Source organism: Myotis yumanensis, unplaced genomic scaffold (assembly GCF_028538775.1).
Source record: "Myotis yumanensis isolate MYYU_CA2020_CCGP unplaced genomic scaffold, mMyoYum1.0.hap1 SCAF_16, whole genome shotgun sequence".
NCBI classification, from domain to species: domain Eukaryota; kingdom Metazoa; phylum Chordata; class Mammalia; order Chiroptera; family Vespertilionidae; genus Myotis; species Myotis yumanensis.
The window spans coordinates 10,974,762-10,988,887 of record NW_027223767.1 but is presented as its reverse complement, the minus strand read 5'-3'; the positions used below and the strand labels follow the sequence as shown (position 1 = coordinate 10,988,887).

The 14,126-nt window shown below is 49.0% G+C and overlaps 1 protein-coding gene across 3 annotated transcripts in view; it reads left to right on the top strand.

The window, feature by feature from the left end:
* The window catches only part of USP43 (ubiquitin specific peptidase 43), a 55,356-nt gene that overhangs the window by 5,059 nt on the left and 36,171 nt on the right, over window positions 1-14,126 (top strand). For 2 of the 3 annotated variants that reach the window (XM_070393793.1, XM_070393792.1), the window contains exons 2-3: window positions 3,384-3,515; window positions 9,015-9,118. In XM_070393793.1, coding sequence (XP_070249894.1) covers window positions 3,384-3,515; window positions 9,015-9,118 — 236 coding nt within the window. The remainder of the gene's footprint in view (window positions 1-3,383; window positions 3,516-9,014; window positions 9,119-14,126) is intronic. The other variant, XM_070393794.1, reaches the window with a different exon arrangement.

The following is a 14,126-nucleotide window of genomic DNA, read 5'->3' as shown; positions in this document are numbered from 1 at the left end:
AACAATGTCAAATAGATATTTTTCCATTCTTCCTTTTTATTTTTTAAAAATATATTTTATTGATTTTTTTACAGAGAGGAAGGGAGAGGGATAGAGTGTTAGAAACATCAATGAGAGAGAAACATCGATCAGCTGCCTCCTGCATACCTCCTACTGGGGATGTGCCCGCAACCCAGGTACATGCCCTTGACCAGAACCGAATCTGGGACCTTTCAGTCCGCAGGCCGATGCTCTATCCACTGAGCCAAACTGGTTAGGGCCATTCTTCCTTTTTAAATGACAGGATTGTTTATTTTACTTTTTCATTAGTATTTCCTCAAGCATAATTAAAAAAAAAATCCTCACCCAAGGATATGTTTATTGATTTTAGAGAGAGAGGGAGAGAGGAAGGGAGGGAGAGAGAGAGAGAAACGTCAATGTGTGAGAGAAAAACATCGATTGGTTGCCTCTGGTGCGTGCCCTGACCAGGGATTGAACCCTAGGTCTATACCAGTGATGGCGAACCTATGACACACGAGGTGACACGCGAACTCATTTTTTTGGTTGATTTTTCTTTGTTAAATGGCATTTAAATATATAAAATAAATATCAAAAATATAAGTCTTTGTTTTACTATGGTTGCAAAGATCAAAAAATTTCTATATGTGACACGGCACCAGAGTTAAGTTAGGGTTTTTCAAAATGCTGTCACGCCGAGCTCAAAAGGTTCGCCATCACTGGTCTATACCCTGATCTGGAATCGAACCCAGAATCTTTTTGGTGTGTGGGACAATGCTGAGCCGCCCAGCTTTTAAGGCCATCTCATATGAGTGTGCCACAGGCTTTACTCAAGTTACTTTGATGCCTAGAGATACCTTCGTTTGTATCTCTCATTTCTTAGCCTAAATCCCCCAAAGTAGAATTTCATTTGACCCTTGAACAACTCTGGGGTTGGGCAGTGACCTCCCCTTTCCCCACTGCAGTAAAAAATCCATGTATAGCTTTCGGCTCCCACAAAACTTAACTACTAATAGCTTACAATTGACCAGAGCCTTACTGATAACGTAAACAGTTGATTAACACATATTTTGTATGTTATATGTATTATATGCGATAGTCTCACAATAAAGTAAGCTAGAGAAAAGAAAATATTAAGAAAATCATAAGAAGAGAAAAATGCATTTATAGTATTTCTTGAAAAAACTTGCTTAAAAGTGGGCCCATGCAGGTCAGACCTGTGCTGTTCGAGGGTCAGCTCTGTACTGTGTTTCTGGAGAAACATTTTAAGGCCCTCGCTTGTCTGTCTTCCTGACGTTCATTGTCAAATGCTTTCTGGAAAGAGCGTATGGCTTTCTAGCCAGGCTGACACCAAGAGAGGATGAGTCTTAAAGGACTAGCTTGATTAGCAGGAGGGGGATGGGTTTCGCATGGGAGGAAGGACAAGTACAGGTAGAGACTTTTGAAGTGGGGAAGCATGTTTGGGGCACCTGAGTTGGTTGGTTTACCTGGAGCTTTGAAACACAGGAGAGAGCTGTGAGAGACAGAGAGACACATATGCATCCAGACCAGGTGGTGAGTGAGAGTCAGGAAGGGTTGGGAGTAGGGAATGCAATATTCAGGTGTGGGAAGGTGGGTCTGCCCTGCCCGGCGGTCAGGGGGCTGGCAGGGGGAGACTGTCGGGTCTGGGCTCCTTCGTAGGGAGGTATTGTCACCTGGGTAGCAGTAGGTAGAACTCAACAGTGGGAATGGGACTGGGCAGAAAGAATTTGGGAGCCAGAATTCAGAATGCTTGACAGCTGACTGATGTGGGTGAGAGGGCATCTGAAAGGGGACGCAGACATGAGGAGGAGGAGGAGCTGATTTGAGGACTTTCCAGCTGGCGGGGCCGGCTGCTCCCCAGGGGACACATGAGATGTTGGTACTAAGGATGTAGGTTGGAGGGTGGCAGGTAAAATACATGATGCCCACCAGTTAAATTTGAGCTTCGGGTACAAATAACCTTTTAGTATAAACACATCTCAAATATTGCCTGGGACATATTTATACTACAAACATTATTTATTGCTTACTGCTTATTTATGATTCATTGTATTCGCTCAGTCTGGCAGCCCTACAAAGGGCACAGAAGCTGGAGGGAAGGACCCAAACTAGCCCCTCCAGTGAACCAGACAGTGCAACTGGCGTATAAACTCCGCACCAGCATTTCAAGGAATGAAATCTTGAATTTTGCTTCCTCCCATCCTAAAGTTCCTTGAAATTCCAAGGAAAGATGAAACGAAAGAAAAAGAACAGAGCCCAGGGCATTGGGTTTGCTTGGCAGTGGTGAGGCTTCTCGGGCCCACAGCCTTGCTCAGACTGGCCCCTTTGCTGGGTGTGAGCGGAGAACAGCCCGGGGGGCAGGGAGGCCTGATGCCTGGCTCTCAGTTTCGGGGATGGACAGACCGCCATGGACTGTGTGCGCACACAGACAAGGGGCATCGCTTACACTCAGATGCTCATGCTCATGCTTGCACATACATTAAAAAAAAAAAATCGCTGGGAAGGTGCTTAAGAAACAGCTGAGAGCAGCCTCCCTGTGCGGAGGGGTAGCAGGGATTGAGAATGAGTAGAAGGAAGACACTTCATTATTGTCCTTTTAAAAATGTTTTGAATTCTTTTTTTAAAGCCTGTGCATAGGTGACCCTTTGAAGTTAAGTTTTAAAAAGCTGAAATATGCACTTACACAAACACGGACATCGTTGTTACACAGCTGAACAGGACAGTACAAAGGGAGCGAGCAGGGAATAGGAGTGTCCCGGAGGCAGGAGTCCTGTCCTGCTCACTGGTGTGTCCCCAGTGCACATGGTAGGCCCTCCGTGAATAGTTCATGAAGGAATGAAGCTTGAAAACAATCAACCCTTTTGTGATCTAACCATAGGAAGAGATGTCTGCACTTCGATTTCACACATAGTAGCAGAGGCAGTGAAAGAGCTACATGCCTGTTTAAGGTATTGGAGGAAGTCCGCCTCACTTTGCCAGGTGGTCATTCAGAGAGAGTTGAAGCGATGGGAGAGAATGAAAGCTCACCTGCAGGTGTAAATAGACAGACGGATGGAGCAGGTGCCCAGTGATCAAGGGAGGACAGATGGTCAACAGAATCGAAATAGTCAACAGGGACCACCCTGTGGGTTCCCAAGGACAGGACTTCCATTAGCAGTCTTTCTGGAAAGCAAGGTGCCTTCTCTGTACAGAAAACCCCAAAGGGCAGACTGTAGCAGGAAAGACCGTTCCTCACCCCAGATCGTCTCCACGCTGTCGGCCCAGGTGAGGGCTGAAGAGTGACCGCTGGTGGACCTGGAGCGAACGGGCCCTGATTGGGTTGTGGGAGGCCAGGGTGACCCTCCGGTTTTCTCCTCTCCTTTCAGAATGCTGTTTCCAAGCACGGCGCCCAGTTCCAGGGCCACGCCCAGCACGACGCCCTGGAGTTCCTGCTCTGGCTGCTGGATCGGGTGCACGAGGACTCGGAGGGCTCCTCCCGAGGGTCAGGGTCCCAGCAGGTCAGTCCCTCAAAACAACACGTTGTACTTGATTTCCTTTTCTTCGCTTGAATATTTACGCAGCTCCTGCAGGCTGACTCTTGGACTTCAGAGTCTTGCATCCCTGCGTGTCCCAGCTCGCGCACAGCGGGGTCCCTGCGCCTTTCTCTCAGCTCCTTTCGTAGACAATGCACTGCCTCCGATGCACTTCCGTCCTCTAATTCCACTGATACACTGAAGAGGTTTCCTTTTGGATATATACAGTTTGAAAAGTCTTGTTGTCAGTATTCTGTGCATCAGTGTGTGCATCCGCAGCCCTGGGTACCGCTGCTTCTTTTCAGATGGTATGGTTTCAACTCTACCACTGCTTTCTCAGCTGCGCATCCTACAGAGCAGGGATTCCCAGTCTTTTTGTCTCAAGACACAGGATGGGTGATCTTTACATGTGTGTGCTTAGCATTCCAGGTGGCGGGGAAACCTCAGAACTCTGGGAGGGAGAAAGCACTGACTCGCATCAGAGCCAAGTTCATTGAGCATCAGCTGTGTGCTCTGGGCTTTGCTCATAACGGTCGATGACGGGTTCTGTCCTCCTGCTCTCCTTCTACCTCTCCCTCACGGAAATAAAAGCCAGTGAAGTTACTACCCCACGAGGGAGCCAGGGCATAACAATACCCGGGAATAAGCCGCTGTCATTTAAGACATGGCCCACAAGCTGTGGTAAATAATCAGTCGCCCATTATTTTAATGTGTCTCAAAGCTGACCCAGATGCAGTACTCGGTCTTCCACAGATCACCTCTTGAAGTCTCACTTACAGTAGGAGTAACGATCGTCGTTTATGGAGAGGTGCTGGGGTTACTATCTGCATTTTATTTATGGGTAACACCAGAGAGGTTGGGTAACTTCCCCAAAGCAACACAGCTAAAGAAGGGCCAGAATCAGGACCCACGGCGGGTTCTAGCCTGAAAGCCTGTTATTTTAAAAAGAACCACACCAGTCACCTGCAAAACACACAAATGAAACAAAGCAGAACCATCGCAACAGAACCCGGGAGGACCACACACTCGGAGGTGAGAGAGGTTTCCTGGGCTGGTGGGCTTGTGGGTGATTTTTCTCTTAGGTACAGTGACTTTCTGTTGATCTTATTTAGATCCTCTTAGTTGCAAGTGACAGAAATGTAACTCGCTTCAACTTAAGGAAAGGACATTGATTGGCTTTTATAACTTGCAGTTCAAAAGGTTGCAGCAACTTCAGGCAGGGCTGGGTCCAAGTCCTCAAGATGACATGACCAGGTCTTTGGCGCTCTATCTCTTGTCTCTGGCTGCTCTCTCAGACCGCTCTGCCCACGTGGTGACAAGAGGGGCCCCTGAAATGCTCAAATGCTCTTTAGGGTTTGGGACTCCAGTAGAAGCCCAGGGAAGATGTGATCGTCCCAGAATGGTTCATATGCTCCTTGCTGGCTGGGCAGGTGGTCTGCAGAATGAAACATTCTGATTGGGCACCCCTGAGCTGCCCGTGTGTGTGTGTGTGTGTGTGTGTGTGTGTGTGTTTGTGTTTGTGTGTGTGTGTGTTTGTGTGTGGTGGGGGTAAACTCCACCCGAATCACATGGCCAAGGAGAGCTTTTAGGTTCTGGCTGGGTTACTTCCCCAAAGGAAGGAAAGCTGAGCAGATAAACATGTCCACTACACGGTGTAGTCCGTAACCTTATAGTGAACACATTTTTGAAATCAGAACGGTGTATTTTTTTATAAAAGATACTATTTATTGAATATTTGTTGTGGGCCACACATCTGATTTGATGCTTTTCATGATTTATTTTACTCCTGACACACAGGAGACACTCAAGCTCCTGAATGGTTGAATAAACCGGGTAGTTACCAGGCCTTAATATTTGTAAGGATAACTCATTTTTTTTACAGTTAACAGGAATTTAGGTCACGTGGCCCAAAGTCACTCACTTCTACTTGGGAGGCATACAGTTGAACCTGAGTCTGTCTGTTTCAGAGCAGGCGGGATCCCTTCCCTTCTCATGAGTGTCTTCTGAGTCACCAGCAGGGGGTGAGAAGAAACCAGCTGGGCCTCTTTCTGCTGGCCGAGCTGGAACTTCTGTCCCTTTAACGGGCCAAGAGTGACCAGGCAAGAGCAGGGGAGGCTGTTGGCCAGAGAGAGGAGCCTGCCAAGCTCTTAATTTGACCTGATTGAAACCAGACAAGATCTTTTTCTCGGTCTGGGGTCCAGGCCGCGCCGTGAAATCTGCGGTCAGAAACAGGGCCACCTGTGGAGGCCCGGCTGCCGGGGCTGCAGGGAAGGAGCAGGGCTGCTGGGGTGGGTTGGCAGGAAACCCCGTTTTCCCTTTCCGAGAAGGAAAGGGGCTGACTCCCTGCGTAACTCTGAACAGCTTTCTCTTTGAGGTTATTTCAGCTGCAAAACATAAAAAAGCCATAGAGCGAGGTGCACTGAAACGAGTACAAACCATCAGGTCTGCTTTCTTCTGTGACTTTAATGATTCTCAACTGCTTTCCCCGGCAGAGCGGGCTCATTTTACTCTCCTGTAGACGCACACAGGCAGGTTATCTTAGAGCAGTGGTTCTCAACCTTGGCTGCACATTAGAATCACCTGGGAATCCTGTTAAAATCCTGATTTCTGGGCCTCATCCTCCGGAAATTCTGTTTGTTACTAATGATGAGGCCCAGAAATCAGGATTTTAACAAGATTCCCAGGTGATTCTAATGTGTAGCCAAGGTTGAGAACCACTGTCTTAGAGGAAGAGCTGCTCTCACAGAGGTGAGAAAGGGGTGAGGCTGGGAGAGGACCAGGAAGCTGACATGTATTAAGCACCTACTGCATGCCAGGCAGGAGACACAGGTCATCTTTTCTGATTTTATTGATGGCCCCGAGGTGGATGGGACACTCCTATTCCTTTTACAGGTGAAGTGAGGCCCCTCCCCCAGCCATGCTCAGGGTTTCCTCCTTCCACACCCACCCCTGGGTGATCCCCCATCGCTGCTCCCAATGTGCTGCACTGTCACCTTGATGCAGAAGCGGCCTGTGTCCCTGTGGGGTGTTCAGCTGACTCAGATAAGAGCGGGACTTGTGAGAAGGCCCAGGGGTGGCACGGGGACCACAGGGCAGGCTGAAGACCTAGGTGTGGGCTCCCTGAGAGCCGGACAGCTCTGGGCGGGCGGCCTCAGTGGTGGAGCTGTTCTGGCCTGGACTCTGCTAGCATCATGTCTCCAGCCCTTTGATCGCTCTGCTTATTTGCTAAGGGAGAGCAGGGCCCCCGATTAAAGAGCCTGTCCCACCTCCCCATGGGCTGGACTCAGTGTTCCCAAAGAGGGGCTACTACCAAGAAGAGGAGTGAGTCCCGGGCAGCCAGAAATACCACGTGCACTCTGCATCCGAGCTCTGTCTGCTCTGAGCCCTTTGCTGCTCTGCTGTCAGATGTCTCGCCTGGATGGGGATGCCCTTCCCTGACCCACTTCCTTCGGCTGTCGTTCGTGGAACAGGCATTCGCCAGGCTCCGGGTCCGAAGCTCGGAGCTGGTCCTGTGTATCTGCTCCCTTTCCGCCCTCTGTTCCCCCATCAGGTGCTCAGCCCTGAGCTGCGTGCACAGGGTGTCTGAGCCCTCCCCTCCTTCTCCTTTTTACAACTCCTACTCTAGTTCACCCTGTGTCAACTGGGCCCTCGAGCCTCCTGGGCTGTGTCATACTCAGACTTACCCTCCTTCCTCCTGGCGACGTGCTCCTCTCCGGGCATGTTGCCACCACTGGGTTCCAAACCCGTCTACGACATGTAAACAGTGCTTCCTGTGCCAGCCGCTGTTGTGTTTTATATTAACTCTTTCCTCTTATGAAAGTCCTATCAGATAGGCATTATCATTCCCTATCCCTTTATGACAGTTGGGGAACCTTGGAGCCCCGAGGGTGACTAACCCCCCCGGCTCCGTGCCAGTGCAGGGGCTCGAACCCAGGCAGTGCCCCTCGAGGTCAATGTTTAACTCCGGTGCTGTGCCCTTTACTGAACCAGACAGTCTTCCCTGGGGCAGGCAGGGCCCCACCCAGCGTGGCTCCAGACTCGCTCGCCAGCCCCATTTCCTGCTTCCCTTTGCACATCCTGTGTCCTAGTCACCTGGGGCTTCATAAAATAGTAAGAGTGACCATTCTGAGTATTTGTCGCTTTTGTTCGTCCCACTGTTTTGTTATGGAAAATTTCAAACATAGGGACAAGTTGAATTAATTATAAAGTGAACACCTCATACCTGCCACCTAGAGTCTATAATTTGTATTTAACTAAAATTGCTTTATCACATTTTACCCATCTATTCATTCTTCTCTCTACCCATCACTCCCTCGGGTTTCCTCATCTTATATTTTTGATGCATTTTATATTAAACTTCAGACATTGGTATTAAATTTCAGCAAAAACCCTTCCTTTTTGCTGGCTCTTGGGAGGAGATGCTGGCCTTGAAGACGGCAGTGATGTGGCCACAAGCCACAGAATTCCTGTAGCCGCGAGGAGTGGGAGAGGCAAGGAATGTCCAGAGGGAGTGTGGCCTCGCCAACACCTTGATTTGGGGCCAGTGATATTGACTTTGGGTGTCTGCCCTTGGGAACTGTGAGAGGATAAACGCCTGTTGTTTTAAGCCACCAGTGTGTGGTGATTTGCTACAGGAACAACAGGCAACTTAAACGTAAGGGGATGCAAGGGAGGATGCAGTTGACTCAGCTGTGAGTGAAGGAGGCTAATGCCTTAATGGTTTGTCCGAGAAGGACGGTGGTCATGTGGAGGCTGGCTCGCTGGGAAATGTGGACAGACAGGTTTAGTCGGTGGGAACTTTGGCTGGGACGTGTTTGAAGTCATGGCAGCGCATCCCAGTGAGACGTCCTAGAGCTGCGGTTCTCAACCTGTGGGTCGAGACCCCTTTGGGGGTCAAACGACCCTTTCACAGGGGTCGCCTAAGACCATCGGAAAACACATATATAATTACATATTGTTTTTGCGATTAATCACTATGCTTTCATTATGTTCAGTTTGTAACAATGAAAATACATCCTGCATATCAGATATTTACATGACGATTCATAACAGTAGCAAAATTACAGCTATGAAGTAGCAACGACAATAACTTTATGGTTGGGGGTCACCACAACATGAGGAACTGTATTTAAGGGTCGCGGCATTAGGAAGGTTGAGAACCGCTGTCCTAGAGGCACCTAGACACACGAGGCCCAGCCGAATGGAGATAAAGAGCAAGGCAGTAAACTCAGGGGTCATTGTCAAGCTGGGTGAGTGTGTGTGAGTGTTCGTCACGGTTCATGCTGCAGTTCTGCTCTTCCAGCTCCTCCTCTGTCATGAGGTGAAGAGATGGAGGGAGCAAGGGGTTATGGCAAAGGCAGCACTGAAGGCCCAGGCTCTGCAGCGGCCGGGCATTGCCCGGGAGGAGGCCAGGACTCCGTGGTCTGGAAGCGGCGGCGTGATGGGAGGTGTATTCATTTGCTTCCTTTCCTCATTTCTTTGCAGCTTCAGCCAGAAGGCAGTAAAGCCTCTGAGAACCACCCGTCACCATCGGCTCAGCTTTCTCTAGGCCAGAGCTTCGTGCAAAGCCACTTTCAAGCACAATATAGGTAAGAAGGGGATGTGTTTAGAGTCACCCAAGAGCTCAGCACACTTACATGCTGGGCACAGTCTCCCACGGCCAGGTTCACCCTGAGATTACAAAGCAACTCTCCCCCATCATTAATCCAAATTAACCACTCACTCCTACGGCTCCTGACCGGTAGAGTCCCTCCCTTTCCTTCTTGCTGGCCTCTGGGCCTCCTATCTCCCCTTGAAGGGGGGCTGGTGCCAGGTGGTTCCGCAGACTGTGAGTGGGGAGGCCAGGGCCCCAGCAGGCAGTCCCTAGGTGAGGCCCTTCCTCTTTCTTTTTCATTGCCAGAAAGACAAATCATATGGCATTTGTCTTTCTCTGTCTTATTTTTACTTAATATAAGGTATTGCAGTGTTTTAACAAAAGCACTAATTGCAGTGAGAGGTCAGTTGTTATGAGTTCAAGATTTCTAGGGGACATAAAAAATATATAATTACACAGCCTTTGACTCCAGAAAAATTCTCCTTGGGCTTTTATTTTTATTTATTTTTTTAAAATATATATTTTATTGATTTTTTACAGAGAAGGGAGAGGGATAGAGAGTTTGAAACATCGATGAGAGAGAAACATCGATCAGCTGCCTCCTGCACACTCCCTCCTGGGGATGTGCCTGCAACCAAGGTAAATGCCCTTGACCAGAATCGAACCTGGGACCCTTCGGTCCGCAGGCCAATGCTCTATCCACTGAGCCAAACTGGTTAGGGCTCCTTGGGCTTTTATATGTGACAGTTCAGAGATTATAATTATAAGGCAGAATATTTTCAAGTATTGCAATGTTTTTTTTTAAAGGTAAATATGAAGCCATATTTTATTCCATACTAGATTTTAGAAGCAATTTACTAACTTATTTTTTACATTTTAATGGCAGTGGACATTCTATATTATTTTATAATAGTTTCAGGTACAGTGGGGGTCATGTGAAGGCATTGACGTAATTTACAAAGGGATCCCCCCCAATAAGGCTAGTTCTCACCTGGCACCATACATCGTTATTACAATTTACTGACTGTGTTCTCTAGGCTGTACCTTACATCCCCATGACTGTTTTGTAACTGCCAACTAGTACATCTTTTTGTTGTTGTTGTTAATCCTCAACCGAGAATATTTTTTCTATTGATTTTTAGAGAGAGTAGAAGGGAGGGGGAGAGAGAGAAACATCAGTTTGAGAGAGAAACATCGGTTGCCTCCCGCATGTGCCCTAAGCCAGGCTGGTGATCACGCCTGCCCTTGACTGGAATCGAACCTGCCACCTTTCAGTATGCAGGCTGATGCTCTAACCACTGAGCAACTGGGAAGGGCTAATCAATACATTTAAAATATTTTTATTGATTTCAGAGAGGAAGGGAGAGAGAGAGAAACATCAGTGACGAGAGAGAATCGATTGGCTGCCTCTTGCATATCCCCCCACTGGGGATTGAGCCTGAAATCCGGGCATATTCACTATCCTGGAATCAAACCGTGACCTGGTTCATAGGTCAATGCTCAACCACTGAGCGACACCAGCCGGGCTAATTAGTACAGCTTACTCCCTTCACCTTTTCCACCAGCCCCGCCGCCCCGCCCCAAACTCCCTCCCGTCTGGCAACCATTAGTTTGTTCTCTGTATCTATGAGTCTGTTTCTGTTTTGTTTGTCCATTTATTTTGTTCTTTAGATTCCACATATAAGTGACATCATATGGTATTTGTCTTTCTCTGTCTTATTTCACTTAATATAAGGTATTGCAGTGTTTTAACAGAAGCACTAATTGCAGTGAGAGGTCAGAAAGGGAGAAACCCCCATGGGCTTCTCGGAGGGGGTGTGCCTTTGGATGGGCTCTGAAGGGTGACTAGGATCGAATGGGTGGGAGCAGAGTCAACAAGAAGGAAACAGGCCTAGAGGTGGGAATGAGCACACCATCAGGATCCAGGGAACCCACTGTTACGGAGAACCACCTCTAAGGGACACGCTCGCCCATATATTTTAACGTTTATTCCTTCTAGGAGCCTCAAAATGTGAGGCCCAATCAGGGCAGTTGGGCTTTTTGTGAGCTCACGCGTAGTAAGTGGCAGAACCAGGGTTTGACTTTTGAGAGATCTCTGAAGCACAAGTCCTGCTCCTGCTTTCTTCGTAACCTGTCCTCTTCGGTGGCTTTTCCACCTCCCCTTGCCGCAAACGGAACTGGTTTGGAAAGTTTTTTCGTCTGGATGTTGCAGCCAATCTTTTTCAAAGGTGTGCTTTCCTCCGAGTCCTCTGGACGCTCTCCTCTTCCCTTTGCTCTGCTGTGCTTTTCATGGGCCTCCCGTTGTTTTTTCCTCTTATTTACTTTAAAGCAATGAACAATTGCTCCGTCTTCTAGAATTCACGTACTTGCAGCCATTTGCTTCCGTCCTTCCTGGGCACTTGCATTCCTTGTGTTCGGGAAGGAGGAGAGCACTTAAGTTGCCCAGACGCACTCTTGATTTAGGGTTCATACTCAGTGATGGCCAACCGAGTAAACTGGACATGACCGCTGCCTTTGAGGTGGCGGTTTATCTACGGAGGCCAGATCGTCTCTGAGACACTTTGGGAAGGTGCCTCTCCAGGCTTTCCACTGGAGAAGAAAGCCACAGCCCTGGAGAAGTTCTCCCTGCCCCTACCCCTACCCCGCTGGGGAGGGGCGGCCACGGGCACGCCCTCCTGCCTCGGTTGCTTAGCATATTGGGTAATTAAAGTCTCTTCTGAATGAGCCCACATTTCATTGCCCGGCAGGAGGAGAGGCTGCCAGCTTCCTGAGAGGCATGGTGATGCACTGCGCTGTGCGCATGGAGGAAACAGATACCGACCTTTTTAGCCGTGAAAGCTACTAGAGCATCTGTTTTTATCTTCGGGTCCCAAAGCACAGGCTGCTTGAGAGCAAAGGAGACAGGAGAAGACTAGGGGAGGGCAAAGAAGGACAGGCAGGGAGGGAGAAGGGAGTAGAAGGCATGGACGCGTTGGAGAGCAGGGAAGGGTCACCAGGAATTGCTACCAGGGACCGCTCATTGGTGTCCTTGTTCAATACATTCACTCATTTCTCTGCTCACGCCGTTCTCTCTACCCTCTTCCCCTGTTGCCTACCCATAGTCTCTCTCTGTTCTTCTTTCAAATATCTGAGGATCTGATATTGTGCTGGGTCCAGCAGTTACAATGAGAACATAATGATTTTACCCCGCGAGAGAGAAATACTAATGAAAGATACCCATTCATTCTCTAGATAACTCCTACATACCTACTATGCGCCAGGTTCTCTTCCAGGTCGGGGCTGGGGCTGTGCATGAGACCCAGCGCCTGTTCTCATGGGGCTCACGTTCTATTGGGAAGGGTGAGAGAATACACAGCTCAACAGGCCCCACCACAGAGAAACATGAATGATAAGGTGGAGCGGGAGGTGGGGGCTGAAAGTTCCGCCATCTAATCACATGGTTGGTCCCCCTGGCAACCAGCCCCATCCTGGGGCTATCTAGGGCAGTGATGGCGAACCTTTTGAGCTTGGCATGCCAGCATTTTGAAAAACCCTGACTTAACTCTGGTGCTGTGCCACATATAGAAATTTTTTGATATTTGCAACCATAGTAAAACAAAGACTTAATTTTTGATATTTATTTTATATACTTAAATGCCATTTAACAAAGAAAAATCAACCAAAAAAAAAATGAGTTCGTGTGTCACCTCTGACACGCGTGTCATAGGTTCGCCATCACTGATCTAGGGGCTTTTCAAAAGTCACCTCCATAATATAACTCAGGTGTGGCTGTAAGGGGTTTGCTATAAATAACAAAAGATTCACCTTATTGTTGGAAATTTCAAGGCTTTAGGAGCTCTGTGCCAGGAGCAGGTGTGGAGACCAAACATCTATTTCTCATTAAAGTCACAGTATCACAGAGGGCCCACCCGGCACAGGGAGTCAGGGAGCATTCCTGAGCACTTGACATCTGAGCCTGTCAGGCACTGAGGAAGGCTAGTGGCCTCCGGGTAGGCTGATGAGTAGGAAGCGAGGCGTTCGTGCTCAGAAATGTACTGGTGACAGCGAAAAACACCTGCTTTGTGCCTGATAATCTATAGTAAAGAAAAATAATAGCTGGAGACCTCCAGCAGGCTGGGGCTTCTCAGGTCTGAGCATCAGTGGGGGCCCGCCCCACGCTGGTCCCCTGAGCGGTGGTCCTCTGAGTATTTGACTTTGGCTGGAGGACAGCAGGAGGAATAATGTTAGGGTGCTGGAGATATGGACTCGAGGGAACATAATTAGCTATTCTGTATGACGATGGCCACAGCCTAAAACCTCTCCAAGTTTAATAATGGAGGATTGAGGTTTGGCTGGAGGACGGAGTGTGTGTGTGTCTGTGTGTGTGCGCGCGAGGGCTTGTTTATTGCTTCCTGCTCTTCGTAGCTTTATGTGCAGACAGTCTGGTCTGGTCCCTGTCGCAGGCAGCGTTCCCGTCAGGCAGAGGAGCTTTGGAAGGCTTTCTCAGAACAGATCTTGGAGAGGTGGCACCTTGCTTACGTGTCGTCATAATTATGGTTGGCGGTGTAGACATTAGTTCCACTGCCAGTGTGTGGGTGAAGCTGGCCATGTTTGAGGTGTGAAGCGTGCATTTGGCAGCCGGGAGAGTCAGAGTGGTGTGCTGTTCAGTGTCAAAGCCGGGGGCTCATTCCTGGCGTTTGGAACTGGGGGAGCAGAGCAGTGCGGGGTGGCGGCTGATTGCTGGGCGTTACAGCAGAAGCAGGTGACCAGAGAGCCAACCCCGCAGGGAGATGGGCGAGTGCACACGGAAGGGCAGCGGGTGATTTCCTGCCCCTTTCCCCTGGGGCCGCTGGGGGACATGGGGACAGGGCCCCTCAGGCCCGCTGAGGGGTAGCTGGGAACGTCTGGAGTTTCTGTAAGCGTGACACTGCCCCTCTCTCTGTTGGTCCCACTCTGCCCTTATTCCTCATCCTCAGAGAAACAGATGTATTTCACATCCTTTCTGTAGCTTATTGTGCCTGTGC